Here is a 15,005-nt window from a genome sequence, read left to right as displayed (position 1 = left end):
GATTATATATATATGTATATATGTGTATATATATATATATATATATATATATATGTATGTGTGTGTGTATATATATACATACACACATACACACACTAAGGGAATTCAGTTGTGATAGAGATTTGTAATTCCAACTGGCAAACTACAAGCTAGTGATATATAGAGTGGATTGTGGGGCAGTATATAATTGGGTAGCTCTAAGGTGAAGAAAGGGAAAGAAAATCAACAGAAATTGATAGCCTGAGAGAACTGGAGGGATGCTGTGAGGGGAGGCAAAGAATAGGTTGAAGAGGGCTGGAGCAGAGAGGATATCAGAATTCTCAATCTGAGAAATACAATACTTGTGACTGAAGAGCATGATTTGGACATTGTCAACTGAGACCAAGAAAACAGTAAAGATGAAGAAAAGGTCTGAGTTAAGCAACTTGCCAAGATCATCCACACAACAAACTAAACTCCTTTAATGACAAACCATTTGTCATGATGCCTTTGAGCCATTAATCTGTTAAAATGAACGAAGTCTTTCCTGGAATAATAACAGTACTCACTTAGCACATATGCGAAAATTGTATTAATATAGAGAAGATTAGCAAGGCCCCCAAACGAGGATGACTTGCAAATTTGTGAAACATTCCATATTTTAAAATCCTGAGTGGCCAGACTTCATAACATCTGGAAAGACTTGCATGAACTAATTCTGAGAAATGAGCAGAAGCAGAACACTGTACACATTAACACTGTGTGATGATCAACTAGGATGGACTCTCAGCAGTACAATGATTAAAGACAATTCTAAAGGAAACATGAAGGAAAATACCATCCACATCCAGATAACTATGGAGTTGAAATGCAACCAAAACAACCTATTTTAGATTGGAAAATGTTTTTTCTGATTCATGATTTCTTTCCCTTTTGTTCTGATTCTTCTGCCACAACATGATTATAACTCATAATAGATTATTCATTGCAAAGGGCAGGAGAAAAAGGGGGAGGGAGGTAGGCTCAAAAAATCAGTATCAAAAACTATCTGCATGTAAATTGGAAAAATTAAAAAAACCCAAATGCATCAAATATACTTGGGAATTCATTGGAAATTAATGTGGTTCCAAAATATTTCAAAAAGGGACCCCTTCCCCTTCCTGGGGCAAAAATTATATTATGTTTTTAATAAAGGAAAAAAGAGGGGTGGCTAGGTGGCACAGTGGATAGGGAACCGGCTCTAGAGTCAGGAGTACCCAAGTTCATATCTGGCCTCCCACTTAAACCCATTGCCTTGCAAAAAAACCCCCAAAACCTAAAACCCCCCCTAAAATTATGATTTGGGGTACTACTACTTGAGGAACTTAGTTCATTTGGAGAATGCCTTCCATCTGTATGAGGCAGCATGGTGTTATGGTTATATTGGGTTCACATCTCCTCCCATCTCTTGCTACTACACCATGTCACATTCAACATCCTGACTAGTTCTTGATTAGAGTTCTTGATTTTGTGACGTGTGTCCCCTATAGCCTCAGATGCTCATTTTCAGTTCTTCACATCTTACTACCATTTAACAACACTATAAATGTTAATATTTAAAAGACAAGTTTTTATATTGGTAGAAATAAATCTGGGGTATTTCCTTTTTTTTTTTTAGGGTTTTGCAAGGCAAACGGGGTTAAGTGGCTTGCCCAAGGCCACACAGCTAGGTAATTATTAAGTGTCTGAGACTGGATTTGAACCCAGGTACTCCTGACTCCAGAGCTAGTGCTTTATCCACTATGGCACCTAGCCACCCCGCTGGGGTATTTCCAAAAGGAATTCAACACATTCCATTCAATACTGGATTCACAACAAGAAAACGACTATAATTAATAAAGTCAGTCATTATCAGAGGTCCTTTAAATGCCTTTCTCAGAATGGCCTTTCCAACAATCTTAGTTCTGCCAAAATGGAAAGATCTGCCCAGAGCCTTCCCAGTCTCCAGGATGCTCCCAAATTTCGATTCACACTATTTGAACTCTCCTATTATATTGTAACTTGTTTTATAGCTAGTTGTTTCATCCCAGGTATGGTCTCATTTTATCTTTGTATACCCCTAAGTACGTGGCACAATTTGGTGCCTAGAGTTGGTAGTTAAAAGAGTAAAAAAAGTTGTGCAAAGACAAGAACACTGTAAACTGGAGAAGAACTGATCCAAATATTCTGACAAGCAATTTGGAATTATACTAAGATGCCCAGTCTCTGACCTGATACATTACCCAAGAAAAATCTGAGGCTGCCTATCATAACAGAAATCTTTTGCAGCAGCTAAAAAATGGATGCCCACTCATGGGCCAAAGCTAAAATGCAGTTCATTTATGGAATAACAAAAGAAGATGAACAACAAGAATTCAGAAGCAGATGACAAAACAAACATAATAACTACTAGACTGGCAGAAAAGATGATTTTTAAAAACGATGTTTACTGTTTTCCTTTCCTTTCTGTAGGTGACTATCCATTTGTCCAAGTAACTGTTAAAAGCATGTGAAACATTCAAGAGGTGTGTAAAATTGAATCATGAAAGCAAAATAACTGCCAGAGAAAGGTATGCTGCCAAATGTGACAGATGACAGAAAAGAGAGAATAATTCAACAGCATACATCTTCTGATAAAACAGAACTACTTGTAAAAGTCAGCAAACCCTTGAAGGCCATTACCAATATCTGTTATTTGGATTTTGAAGAAAGACAAGAGAGAGACACAGACACGCCCACATGCCCACCCACCTGCCCCATGAGAAATTCTAAAATACAAATTTTTTTTTGCATGGGAGAGAAAGGGTTTGAGAACAGTAACATTTTTTCTGGCTTACCATGTTCAAACCTTTAAAGAAAACACTAAGAGATAGACATTATATTAAAGACTACATGTCTAAATATATATATATTGAAAGTAGCAATTTTATTTGAGTTAAAATTATTTACAAAAACCCAAAGACATACTTCATGAAACTGGTACAAACTATTTTTTCCTGCCGTTGGCTTTTGCTCCAAAGATCACAGCTGAGAAATACTGTATAAAATAAAAATAGGATTGGATTCAGAAAAGTACTCTACTGTTCTAATTTCCAATTGATAGTATTTACAGAAATATTTACAATGGAAAAAAAGTTACTTTAAAATTTTAGTTAATTTGCAAGTCAGCCTCAAGGACCCTTGAATGCAGAGTTCTCTGAGGGTTCCAAACACACAAATGCACTGCAGTTCAAAGGTGACCACGTCGCCCTACTCCCCCCATCCAATTCTGCATCTCTATCAGTGCTTGACAATTGGTTATTATAATAAAAAACAAAACTGTTAAACACTGAGGTAAATCAATTCCCATTCAAAACGATTACCAGTGTAACAGAGAAATGGAGTTAGCCCTGATTTTCTTTATTATTTCTAAGTTTTTCATTATTCCTTACCATCTGTCACTAGTTGCTTTAGCCTACATCTGTTTTCTGAAATCCAAAGATCAATGAAAAAGCATCATTCTAAAATTAATCAAATAAAAGAGACAAAATGTATCTGATTTATCTGCGAACATCATTTACTTATATATATATTTTAAACCAATTTGCTCTCTCAATTTTCTGTATGCAGGGCAAACATGACTTGATTTTTTTCCAAGTTACACTGGCATGTGTTCTTAGATGAGAAAAGGGAGGAAAAAGAAGAAACAAGCAAAACAGGATTTGCCTCTAATCAGTTACTTCCTTATAGAATCCCCAACAATCTGCATTATCAAAAATAGGAAGACATAGAAGGCAGCCACTGTATTCAAAATAATTACAGCTGGCACTGATACAAGAGCAGAGATTTGTAACTTTATACAAGGAAATAGCAAAGTCTAAATGGTAAAAGATTAGACTTTGGCTACTTTCCCCAATACACACCGAACTCATTTTTTATGGCTTCAAGTTTTATAAATCCAATGAAAAAACATGATATAACTACCTATACAGGTATTTAAAAAAATGTTGATGAAATCGATCTCTGGAAAGCCTGCAAATATTTGAGACCAGCTTAATTTAAAAAAAAAGTTACCAAGTTTTATTGGTCTGAATAATAATGAACTTAAGAAATCACTGTCATGTTCCAAACTGAAATATGTAAAATGCATTTTTCTGAGACTTTGTGTTCGATGAAAGTATTCAAACATGCTTTGCTATGAATTAGACTTTGGACAAAAGATCTTCTCTAAATCAGCAATTTAAGGCTTTATGTTTATGCATTTGATTTTGCCATTCGATAGAAGAATATACTAATAGAAATGTTATCTGGAAACATGAATTCCACATTGGTGTTTTAGCTTCTTTATATCTACTGTACTGCGCATTATAAAATATATCTAGAGTCCGCCCTTGAAACAAGTGTTTCAAAAGATTTTTTTTTTAAACCTACAATTAAGTGTAAACTACCCTGGAACTGGTATTTCATTTTATCCTTAACAGGGCACAACATTTAAAGTTACTGCATTTTCATATAATATTCCCTTTCAAACTGTTGGATTGCTTATTTTCTTGCATGCCGTCTAGAACTATGACCTTTTATGGTATGTAATTTTCTATGTTTCAGAATGGTCTTAGAAATGAAAAATAGTCCAACAACTCGAACCTGGTCAAGAGTAAAAAAATAAACTATCCAATTCTTGCCTCTTTGGATTCCAACAAATTTTAAATATAGACAGTAGTTTAAAATCACAAAATTACATAAAAGCTTTATTTTATGATTTTGGATTCATTCAACAAAAAAGCAAAAGCAAATGAGACTCAAGAAAGGAGCTGTGCTGCTGTCCAGCATGTACTTGGAACACCTGTCTGATCTGGCACCTCAGTAGCAAAGCTGCTTTTGCACCCGGCTGGCATGACAACAGTGGCTCAACATACACAGCAGTTGCATTTTCAGCAGCAAGTTTTCTTTATACTTGCCAGGACAAAGCAAGAAAAGAAGGGGAGCAAGGGTAAATCCTGCCAAAAATATGGACATTGAAATACTGCACTACATCATTAACAGCCTGAATTGTTTCATATGAACCAGTCCCCCTCATTTTTGATAGTTGCAGATTGATGTAGTAACTGTCATTTAGCAAATGCAGAATGCGTGATTAAGAGACCAGGTAGTAGCTTTAAAATCCGAACACGAAGGACACAGATCAATGTTCTTGGTGCATCTTCAAGGAATTCTTGCATGACTTCTTCCTTTGTCCAAAGGTGGCTCCAGCATGAGTGAGTGCCTGCGGCCAAAATGCAGCATCTAGCAGTGTTCCAAGTATTCAATCACCCTAGAGATGGATTTCTGGCCTGTGGTTCCAACAGCACACTGTGGGCAAGAAAGGAACAGAAGCCAAAGATCAGAATGCAAGGAAGCATTCAAAGCTGAACTTTCTTCCTATTTACTGTGCTGAAAACTGAAGTAATACTTTGATGAGAAAAATGAATAAGGGGCAGTTTTAAAATTCTACAAGTTGAAAAAGTCAACCAATACATACAACTAGCCTAAATAAAGGATAGCTACTTTCTCCAAATTTCCCATCATTGTCCTCAGTATTTGAGGCTGAACTGACAAATTAAGCCCCATGAGGGGCTAAGAAAGGAAGAGTGAAAAACATACTTATAGACATTCGTAGCTACTTACGGTAAGATTCATGAAACTGAGAAATTTTTTGAGCATTTCAGTCATTATTGAAAAGTCCCCTTCAGGTAAGTACCCCCTCACAGTATTCACATTGATCTGTGGAAATATTTCAATTTGACAAATATTTTACAAATATCTGCACATACAAACAAAAAGCATAGTTTATGTATGGTTTTTTAGTATTTTGTTTTTTCCAATTACATGTAAAGATAGTTTTTAACATTGATTTTTTCTAAGATTTTTGAGTTTCACATTTTTCTTCCTCTTCAAGACAGTAATTTGATATAGGTTATATATGCACAATTATGTTAAACACTTTCATTATTAGTGTTGTTGTGAAAAAAAGAATGAGAAGAAAATAGGGGGGGGAAAAAAAAGAAAAGAAAAAAGAAAAATAGCTGGGACCCAGGTCTGTGGCTCATTAGAATCCAGACCCCTGGAGGAGGGAACAATAATTAGATGAACAAATCTTGTCAGAAGCAACCCAAACTGGGATTCTGAGCCAGTACTAGGGATTAGGAAGCATCTAAACTTAAACTCTTTCTTAATTTGTTTCTCCAACCCTGACAATGTCAGACTAAAGGGATGAAGGTTTAAGGTCACAGGAAGAGTCCCTTTTCTGATCTGCCCCTGAAACTTTAATTAGTTCTCTTTTCTACAATTAAGATAGGATCTTAAGATGACAGGAAAGGTCCTAGTTAATCTGATTTTGTATCCCTAGCATTATGTTCAGTGCTGGCACAGGACTCTTTGTGACCCAATTTAGGGTTTTCTTGACAAAGACTCTGGAGGGATTGACCATTTGTTTCCCAGAGAGGCAGGCAAAAGATGTTTAAGTGCCTGAAGGTGGATTTGAACTCAGGTCTTCTAGACTCCAGACCCAGTGCTCTATCTACTGTGTTATAGCTGCTGGACCGGCACATAGTAGGCACTTTATAAAAACATTTCTCTGGATCATTTGCTTCCTTTTGCCAGCATCAAATCAATGACCTCTTAATTCACTGGAGAGAAGTCCTATAAATCAGAAAATACCAGGTTATCTAGTCACTAGGACATGAACATGGACAGACACACACACAGACACACACACAGACACACACAGCACGATATTCCCATATAAAATCATTAGATAATATTGGACAAAGGCAACTAGGTAGCCGGTGGATAGAGCATGGGCCCTGGTGTCTGGAGGACCTGAGTTCAAATATGACCTCAGACACAATATATAACTAGCTGTGTGACCTTGGGTAAGTCACTTAACCACATTGCCTTAAAAAAAGATAATTTCCAAGATCCATCTCCTCATCTTTGCACCCATCCCAGGTGCTGCCCTATCTGGACACTATTCAACACCAGACAGGAAAAGTTGGATTGATGCCAACTGATTTTCAGTTGTCAATGGACACAAGAGCTTGGTTAAACTTCACTTCTGATATAAGCTAGCTATAGTTTTCTTGAGTCACTTCATATACTACATGATTTTAAATTGTCTTCTAATTCTTTTTATCTTCCATTATGTCCCCTACTCTGTATGCATGACTCACTTTGTTGATTAGTTATTAACAATCTACTTTTATGAGGTAATCAGGAATAATCTAACAGGATTTTTTCACTATCTCTTGACTTTTCGTTGCCACAATGAAATAACAAAGAAAAAACAAACCGAAACTGCTAGTCCAAAAATAAGTTTACCAATTTTTTTTAAAGTTAAATTGAACAAACTTACTGGACTCTCCTGGCACAGACAGCCAAGAAGCAGTGCTGTATATGAGGCCACAATGCAATCTTCCATATGCTTGCCAGCATGTTGAAGGGCTGAAAATAAATATTTAAAGGTAATTTGAGAAAACAATAGTATCTTGTGTTTATTAAAACTTCTTTTATTGTTATTCTTATAATACCTAAAGTATCCTTTTTTCATCACAATGTACAACAAAAAACTTTAAAGGAAACTTTAGAGATTATCTACTAATCAAACTCCTTCATTTTACAGAAGGAAAAAAACTGAGGCCCAAGGAAATACTTGCATCTATAGACCAAAAAAAAGATATATTAGAACTTAACTTTAACTGTACTCTGGAAGCCAATATGAATTATTAACAGATACAGCAGTAACAAGGAGCCAACTGGACAAAGTATTTCTGAAAGGGCATCTAGCCCTAACCAAAGCTGGTGGCTCCCTTGGGGATTACAGTTCAGACCTCATTCTCCTAAGTACATAAATGCCTTTTTAAAAAAAGATTAAATAAAAATTTCAAACTCTAAGGCTATGATACCAAATTGTAATTAAGAATGAACTCCAAAATTTGATTATAGAATTCAGTTATAACAAGAGGATGGAAATTTCGAACATGTTGGATAAGAATTTGACATGTGACCTAGAGGCAAATCACCTTAATCTTAACCTTAAATTTCTGTAGTTTTGAAAAAAGTGGAGCTATCATCTGCCATGTCCTGTGCCACAAAGTGGTTGCAAATATCAAATATGATATGAGACCTGAAAGTGGAGTATAAACTGTTAAATTCTATGTAAATATATGGGAATATTATTGAGTTGAATTGACAAGTTTCAAAACAAAAGCAAATAGCAATAGGGAAAGATCGAAATTTACATGTAGATACCTAGAAAAATCAACTGAACCTCAAGAGGCATGTAGATGCGTGCTTTTCATTCACCCCTCTCAAAAGAATCAAACAGACCTTTATTGAGGTCAAGTTCTTCATCATCCTCTTCTTTCTTAACTTTTTCTTCAGCACCATCTGTCTTTTCAGCAGAAACCCACTGTATCTCTCCACTTGTTTCTTGCCATTCTCCACTTTTATCATGCTGAGCAGTGGGAGCTTCCTTGATCAGTTCATCTGTCTGGCTTTCTGCCAACTGAGCTGCTCGCTCACGTTCAAGGAATAACTAATTAAAATAGTTTAGAAACAGTCAAAAACAGATTCAAACACATTAGCATGAATATATACATGCATTTAAGGGATTTCCTGGGGTTTTTTTTGCAAGGCAAATGGGGTTAAGTGGCTTGCCCAAGGTCACACAGCTAGGTAATTATTAAGTGTCTGAGACTGGATTTGAACCCAGGTGCCGGTGCTTTATCCATTGCGCCACCTAGCCACCCCTGGGATTTCCTGTTTTTAAAAATTAAGTTATTCCATGAAGATACTAAATGGTGAAAAAGTAGGATGATATCAATACTGTCCCCTTTGCCTTCCTGCTACATAACATGAGGGTAAAACCAAAACAAATCTCTTGTCCCATAAATAGTATAAAGCATCCATACTTTGTATTAGGGTCTAACATATTGGAACAACATTCATCTCTTCTCTAAGTTACTTTTTTTTACATGTTATTTTTAAAAAACCAATGGATTTTTGTTGTTGTTGCAAATCTGAAAAGTCAGATTAACTTTCTTTTAACAGGTTAAGATCAATTAGAATTTTAAGAAAAGGCATGATAGGCATTAGAAAAGTAAGCCTAGACCTGATGAAATAAATGGGAGAGGAAAAGAGAAGCATTATCAAACTCTTCAAGAACAGAAAGGCAACATGGCTTCTTTAGTGGGGAAATCATTCTTGAAAAGCTACAAGGATTTTTTGAGAGAATAAATATGTAGACAAAGGAAAATAGTAGATGTGATTTATTTAGGTGCTGTTCCCCATACCAAAAGTTAGTTAATACAAAAACAGAGATTGCTGGTGGGACTAAAACAATGGTTTTTGTTTTTCAATGACAGAATATTGACTCAGAGACAGGAAAAACGGGGTAGGGATAAATAGGGGTTATAATAGAGAAGCATTAGGTTACCCTGGGGATCAATCTTATTTATATTTTTATCAATGGCTTGGAAAAGAAAGTACACAATGAAAAAGATATTAAAATTCATCTGGGTTTAGATATCAAACCAAAGGAGATGAAATTATAGGAAGATCTTAGAAGAATGTGTAAGCATGCAGAATTACAAATTTCCATTTTAGCAAGTATAAACTAATGCACAGGGAGGGGAAGGAGGGAGAAAATGAGGAAAGAAGCCCAAAATGTTTATGGATATTGGTTCCTGAGCTATCAGCTTTCATTTAGGGAAAGGACAGAAATTGCTGTTGATTTTTCTATAGTAGCTCCAATGCATTTGATGCTAAAACAATTGAAAGGGGAAAATAAAGGTAATTATAAAACAAGAGTACTAGAAACAAGAAGGGGGGAAAAAAAGCAGTACTCTACCCTTGTATAAAATGCTGAAATACTACATGTAGTTCTGGTCATCAACTCTTTTTTTTTTTTAAAGTTTTTGCAAGGCAATGGGGTTAAGTGGCTTGCCCAAGGCCACATGGCTAGGTAATTATTAAGTGTCTGAGGCCAGATTTGAACTTAGGTAATCGTGACTCCAAGACCAGTGCTCTATCCACTTCGCCACCTACCTGCCCCTAATCAACTCTTAAGAAAGAAATAATATTACTAGAAACATTAAAAGCAACTAAACTAACCAAAGGATGACAATAGTTTCTAAGTGAAAAGAGACAAAGGAAATCAGAACTCCTCAAATTGGAAATACCCAGTTTATAAATCCAGGAAGGGTTTGTAGAGGGAAAAAGGGACATTTAAACCCAATCCTGCAAAAAATAGAAGCGAAAAAAATAATTTTTGACAACGAAACACCTTATTTTAGGACACAAAAGGAAGTTAAGTAGTATAGATCACCAAGCTTTTTAGAGAACAAGAAGGTTGAATGGTAAGCCTGAAAACAAATAGATTTAGATTAATTCACAGCTAGAGCAAAACTGGTAGGGGATGACAGGGAGATATCTCCATCTTGAGAATACTGTAAAAGAAGGGCAACTAACTGCTTCATTTAGGTCCCTTTGTGTTTATGACAAAAATGAATACCAGAGTTGGAGAACAAACTAGTCTGATCTCAGTCATTAGAATATTTAAAATTTTGAGTAACAACAAAACAAAGAAATATCTTTCTTATAGCTTCCTAAACTGCTGAATGCTTTTCCTCACAATTCTGTGAGGTAGGTAAGGGCAGGAATTATTAGGACCATTGACAGATGAAAAAAAAAACAAAAAACCCTAGGCTCAGTGGTTAAATGACTTGCCCAAGGTCACACAGCTATAAGTGGCAGAGCTGGCACTTGAACCCAGGTCTTCTGACTCCTAGTCCAGTGCTCTTTCCATACCATGCTGCAACTTGAGCCTCATTCAGGGGATCATCTGAGAAGAAATGCCTTGTGGGTATTAAGTCCTGCTGTGTAAATAACATAAAAAGTGGCTGAAGACTTCCATGATATTCAAAATGAACGTCAATTTCTTAGGAAGTCCAGATATGACTAAGTTCTATCATGTAACAATTTTAAAGCTGAAATCTCATTGCACTATATTTCTTATTTGAATTCAGAACAAAATGTTTTAAGCCTTTCAGGGAAGAAAACAGCAAGAGTAACCAAAAAAACTAGTTAACTTTCAATCACCCTTTGTAAAGGAATGACCAAAATGACCTTTTGACCAGTTACTATGCACTACGATAGCAACCTTGCCAGGAAAGATCAAATTTATGCCTATAAGGCCTTGGGTAGATTTTGAATTTTGCTTATTGCTCTAAGAGGGATATAGGTTAAATGAATGAAAAAACTCCCAGAAAACACTGTAGAACTTAGCCTGAGGAAAAAAGGGAGTTGGGGGGAGGGGGAGAGGATGACTTTAAAGGATAAGATCTAGAAAAGAAGGAACTAGAGTAAAAGGAAAGATAGGAAGAAGGCTGACCTGATAGAAACACCAGGAAAACTGATAAAAGCTTTCTCATTAAAGTTGCTATTGTATCCTACAGTATTTCTAAGTGAAATCCTAAGAGATCTAAGGAGAATGTTATAGGCTATTTTGAGGTTGCAGGTAAGTTGAAGGGCAAGGTCTGCTACTTCTCTCAGGTTAAAAAACAACATAACTTAAGTAGCCAAATTCTTTAGGGGCTAAGTAATAGGTTTTGTGAGAGCACTGTATTTTAGGCATATAGAAGATATTTTAATAATTGCTAGGGAAATAATTCAGTCATTACCGATTTCTACTTGAGAAATAAAAAGTATATAAAAATACTGCTTTTTAAATAAAGAAAATTATACCAATCTACTATTATTAGATTATGGGTTTATAGCTGTGATTAAAGCATTCCAAATTCAGTACTGCCTTTGCACATATATGCGCGCACACATACACAGACACACACAAACAGTGAATTTAGCCCACTCATTTTACAGATGAGGATTACTGAGAACCAGAGGGGAAGTGTCTTTCCCAAGGTCACAACTCTATGGTGTAATTAGAGTTGGGATCTAAATCACAGTCATCACATTTTATATTCCATTTTTAAGAACAGGTGAATTGCCCCCCCCAAAAGGCATTTTAAAAGCAAAATAAATAAATACACATATTCTTCAACTCCACCAAGTACTTAAATGTGTAATAAAGAATTAAAGTCTAGGGGCGGCTAGGTGGGTCAGTGGGTAGAGTACTGGCCCTGGAGTCAGGAGTACCTGAGTTTAAATCTGACCTCAGACACTTACTAATTACCTACCTGTGTGGCGGCCTTGGGCAAGCCACTTTAACCCCATTTGCCTTGCAAAAAAACAAAAAACCTAAAGAATTAAAGTCTAGTGTAGAAAATTCTATAAAATGCTCTTTTGGTAGCCTGAAGTTGTCACTTACTTGCACTAAAGCCTGAACTGCATGAATCTGTCCGTCCATCCTTAAACTATCGTCACCTTCTCCAGCACAGGAGTCAAAAGAGGCTGATGTTTCCATATTGACCAGACAGTGCCGATTCCGAGCACTATATTCTACTAGATTTATTAGTAGACCCAAGCCCTATAAGAATAAAAAAATTTTCTTTTTAACAAAGAGAAATAAAAGTATGTATTCTTTAATTTTTGGTCAACTGCAGCACAATTATTTTTATACCTTGCTATCCTGAATATTTTATCTTTATCAAATACCAAAATTAATTATATCCGTATTTCATGATTTTTTAGTTTTTAGGAGACCTAAAAAAAAGTATTTTCAAATTCCAATATAAAAAACAACAGTGTTGCCTTTCACTGATTTCACTTCAAAGGGGAAGTTTTTCTCCCATTATTTGGAAACGCTTGTTTTCACCATGTTTTTAAAAATGCAATTTAATCTTACCAGCACTCGGATGTCAAATCTTTGTTCTTGAGGTAGGAACTTTGGAACCTGAAGCACACAATTCATTGCTGTGCCAATCAAACCATCCTGTTCACCTGTTTTGGTACTGCCCCATTCTGAAAGAATTTTGCAAGTATAGGTTTTTAGTCATCCTATATAAAGGAAATGTATTTTCTTTCAAACTCAGAACACTGAATATGAAATAGAAACAGCTGATATCAATTCCTGCTTCACCTTCTGGACTGGTTCTAAAAATTCCTTTATTTTCTAGAATGACTAAGTCATAAGATAGTTATTATAGATTGATTATTCTGGGGTAGACCATCTCTGAGTAAGTGAAGCTAAACAGTTTTCAAAACTAGTTGTCTTTTCTGCAAAATGTAGTGTAGTACACTGTAATTAGTAAATAGAAGTCTACTTACCATTATCATTAGTTAAATTGAGTAACACACCAATGATGGCCCTCATGCAGTCTTGTACTGCTTTACCCACATGGTTAGTTACATTCTGGAGGGGGAGAGGCTTACTGTCAGGTAAACATATGCTATTTTCTGCACGGTTGTATCGTTGTATCAATTCTTCACAATGCTGCAAAGCTCTGGAAAGAAAAAAACATTATCTATCAAACAAATCATTTCACTTTAATGTTCTAAAATTCCTTATACGGTCATACACACACACACACACACACACACACACACACACACATTTCTCCCTATGTGCAACTTTGTGGTTTACCTTAAATTTAGATAACTTCTCAGATCTCTTGAAGGATAGCAAAAATAGTCACTTTACCAGATTCTTCTTTACACAGCTCATGCATATCTAATTCCATTTTCAAAAATTACTTCAGCTGGATCTCCTTTCTTTATCTCCCACAAGTTCTCTTAGGCTACCTTACAGATTCAAGGCTCAATACAAAGGATCCCATATGACCACCTCCTCCTCCCTTCCCTCTACCTCCCAAAGGAATGAAAATATTCAAAGGAGAACTTTCCTTTCCAAGACAGAATACAGTTGAGTCCCTTTTTGTTATTTCATTCAGCTGTGAGCACCCTGCAGGTAGCAATAATGTCATCAAGGATATCTCTAGTACTGTATACATTTCACTAGAAGGCATATTCTATAAGGCATAGAATCAGAATGGAAGAAAAATGGAGGAACTGTTCATGTTAATCTCTTTCACTATATTGTGAGAAAGACACTTGAACCTAGACTTGGTAGATTGTTTCCTAAGCCATGATGCTAGGATGGGATGTCAGTCCACACTGCCTTACAAAGCACAATGGAAACTAGGCTCTTGGTTACATGTAAAGCATTTCGTCTGAATTCCAGTGACTTGAGAAGAGGCAGCAGAGGTTTTACTCCTTCAGTGCATTGACTGAATCTGATTACAAGAGAATTACTGAAATAATAAACCAATAGCATTATCCTAAAATTTCTCATTTAACAAGTTCTATCTTCTGTTTAAGACTTACTTTGCGGATGAAACAATAAGCTGTGAATCTTTGTATGCTATCAAGTAGCTTTGATTCTCTGGGTTATGTACTGTTACCTGAAAAGGGAAAAATATATCACTTAAAGTATTACAGATAGAATTTGCTGTGTATTTGTCTGGGTAGATGGAAGAATCTGTTGACACCTCCCTTCCCTGACAACAAAGTCAATCTACAATGGATGTTAAACTGAGTTAATGTTATTTGTTAAAACTACAGATATACAAACTTTAGCTTAATTATCATAAAGTTCATTTACTAAGTTTGAGTGAAACTAATCAAGTAAAACAATTAGGAGAATAAGACTACTTTTGGAATAATTCAAAGTGCTATCCAACAGACATTCTTTGAATTGGATTACATCAGGCCCATACATAAGAAACTCATTTTAATATCAGTAATTCTTCAATTCAAACAAGTTATTTCAAAACAATCACCCTGTGATTTCAAGTAAAGCAGGCAGAAAATGATACCACTGAACACCTATGCCCACAAGAACCTCTAAAAATCATCTGAGTTAATCTCTTAATTTTAGAACTGAGGAAAAACTAAGGTCCAGGGTAAGCAAGTAACTTGCTCAAGACCAAAAGGTGGTAAGCAACAACCTTGAGATGGAGCTTGCATTCTGATCCCATTCCAGTGCTCTTCCCATTAGCTGCTATCATATTTTAGTTTGAGGAGACTAAACTCCC

General features: G+C 35.8%; 1 protein-coding gene and 1 non-coding gene across 4 annotated transcripts in view; one reads left to right on the top strand and one right to left on the bottom strand.

Annotated features, from left to right (window-relative positions):
* The first annotated feature begins 540 nt into the window (after window positions 1-540).
* On the top strand, window positions 541-643 carry LOC141523133 (U6 spliceosomal RNA). The gene has a single exon (XR_012478344.1). It is a non-coding gene; the product is annotated as a U6 spliceosomal RNA (small nuclear RNA).
* Window positions 644-2,895: 2,252 nt separating this feature from the next.
* WAPL (WAPL cohesin release factor) overlaps window positions 2,896-15,005 on the bottom strand; it is an 80,996-nt gene continuing 68,886 nt past the window's right edge. For all 3 annotated transcript variants that reach the window (XM_074232558.1, XM_074232560.1, XM_074232559.1), the window contains 8 exons: window positions 14,296-14,372; window positions 13,240-13,415; window positions 12,818-12,933; window positions 12,341-12,499; window positions 8,341-8,548; window positions 7,367-7,455; window positions 5,641-5,736; window positions 2,896-5,325 (listed from right to left, as the gene is read on the bottom strand). In XM_074232558.1, coding sequence (XP_074088659.1) covers window positions 5,260-5,325; window positions 5,641-5,736; window positions 7,367-7,455; window positions 8,341-8,548; window positions 12,341-12,499; window positions 12,818-12,933; window positions 13,240-13,415; window positions 14,296-14,372 — 987 coding nt within the window. In that variant the 3' untranslated portion in view covers window positions 2,896-5,259. The remainder of the gene's footprint in view (window positions 5,326-5,640; window positions 5,737-7,366; window positions 7,456-8,340; window positions 8,549-12,340; window positions 12,500-12,817; window positions 12,934-13,239; window positions 13,416-14,295; window positions 14,373-15,005) is intronic.

The sequence above is a fragment of the Macrotis lagotis genome, chromosome 4, assembly GCF_037893015.1.
Source record: "Macrotis lagotis isolate mMagLag1 chromosome 4, bilby.v1.9.chrom.fasta, whole genome shotgun sequence".
NCBI lineage: Eukaryota > Metazoa > Chordata > Mammalia > Peramelemorphia > Peramelidae > Macrotis > Macrotis lagotis.
The sequence above is the reverse complement of the archived record's forward strand: the minus strand, read 5'-3'. Positions and strand labels throughout refer to the sequence as shown.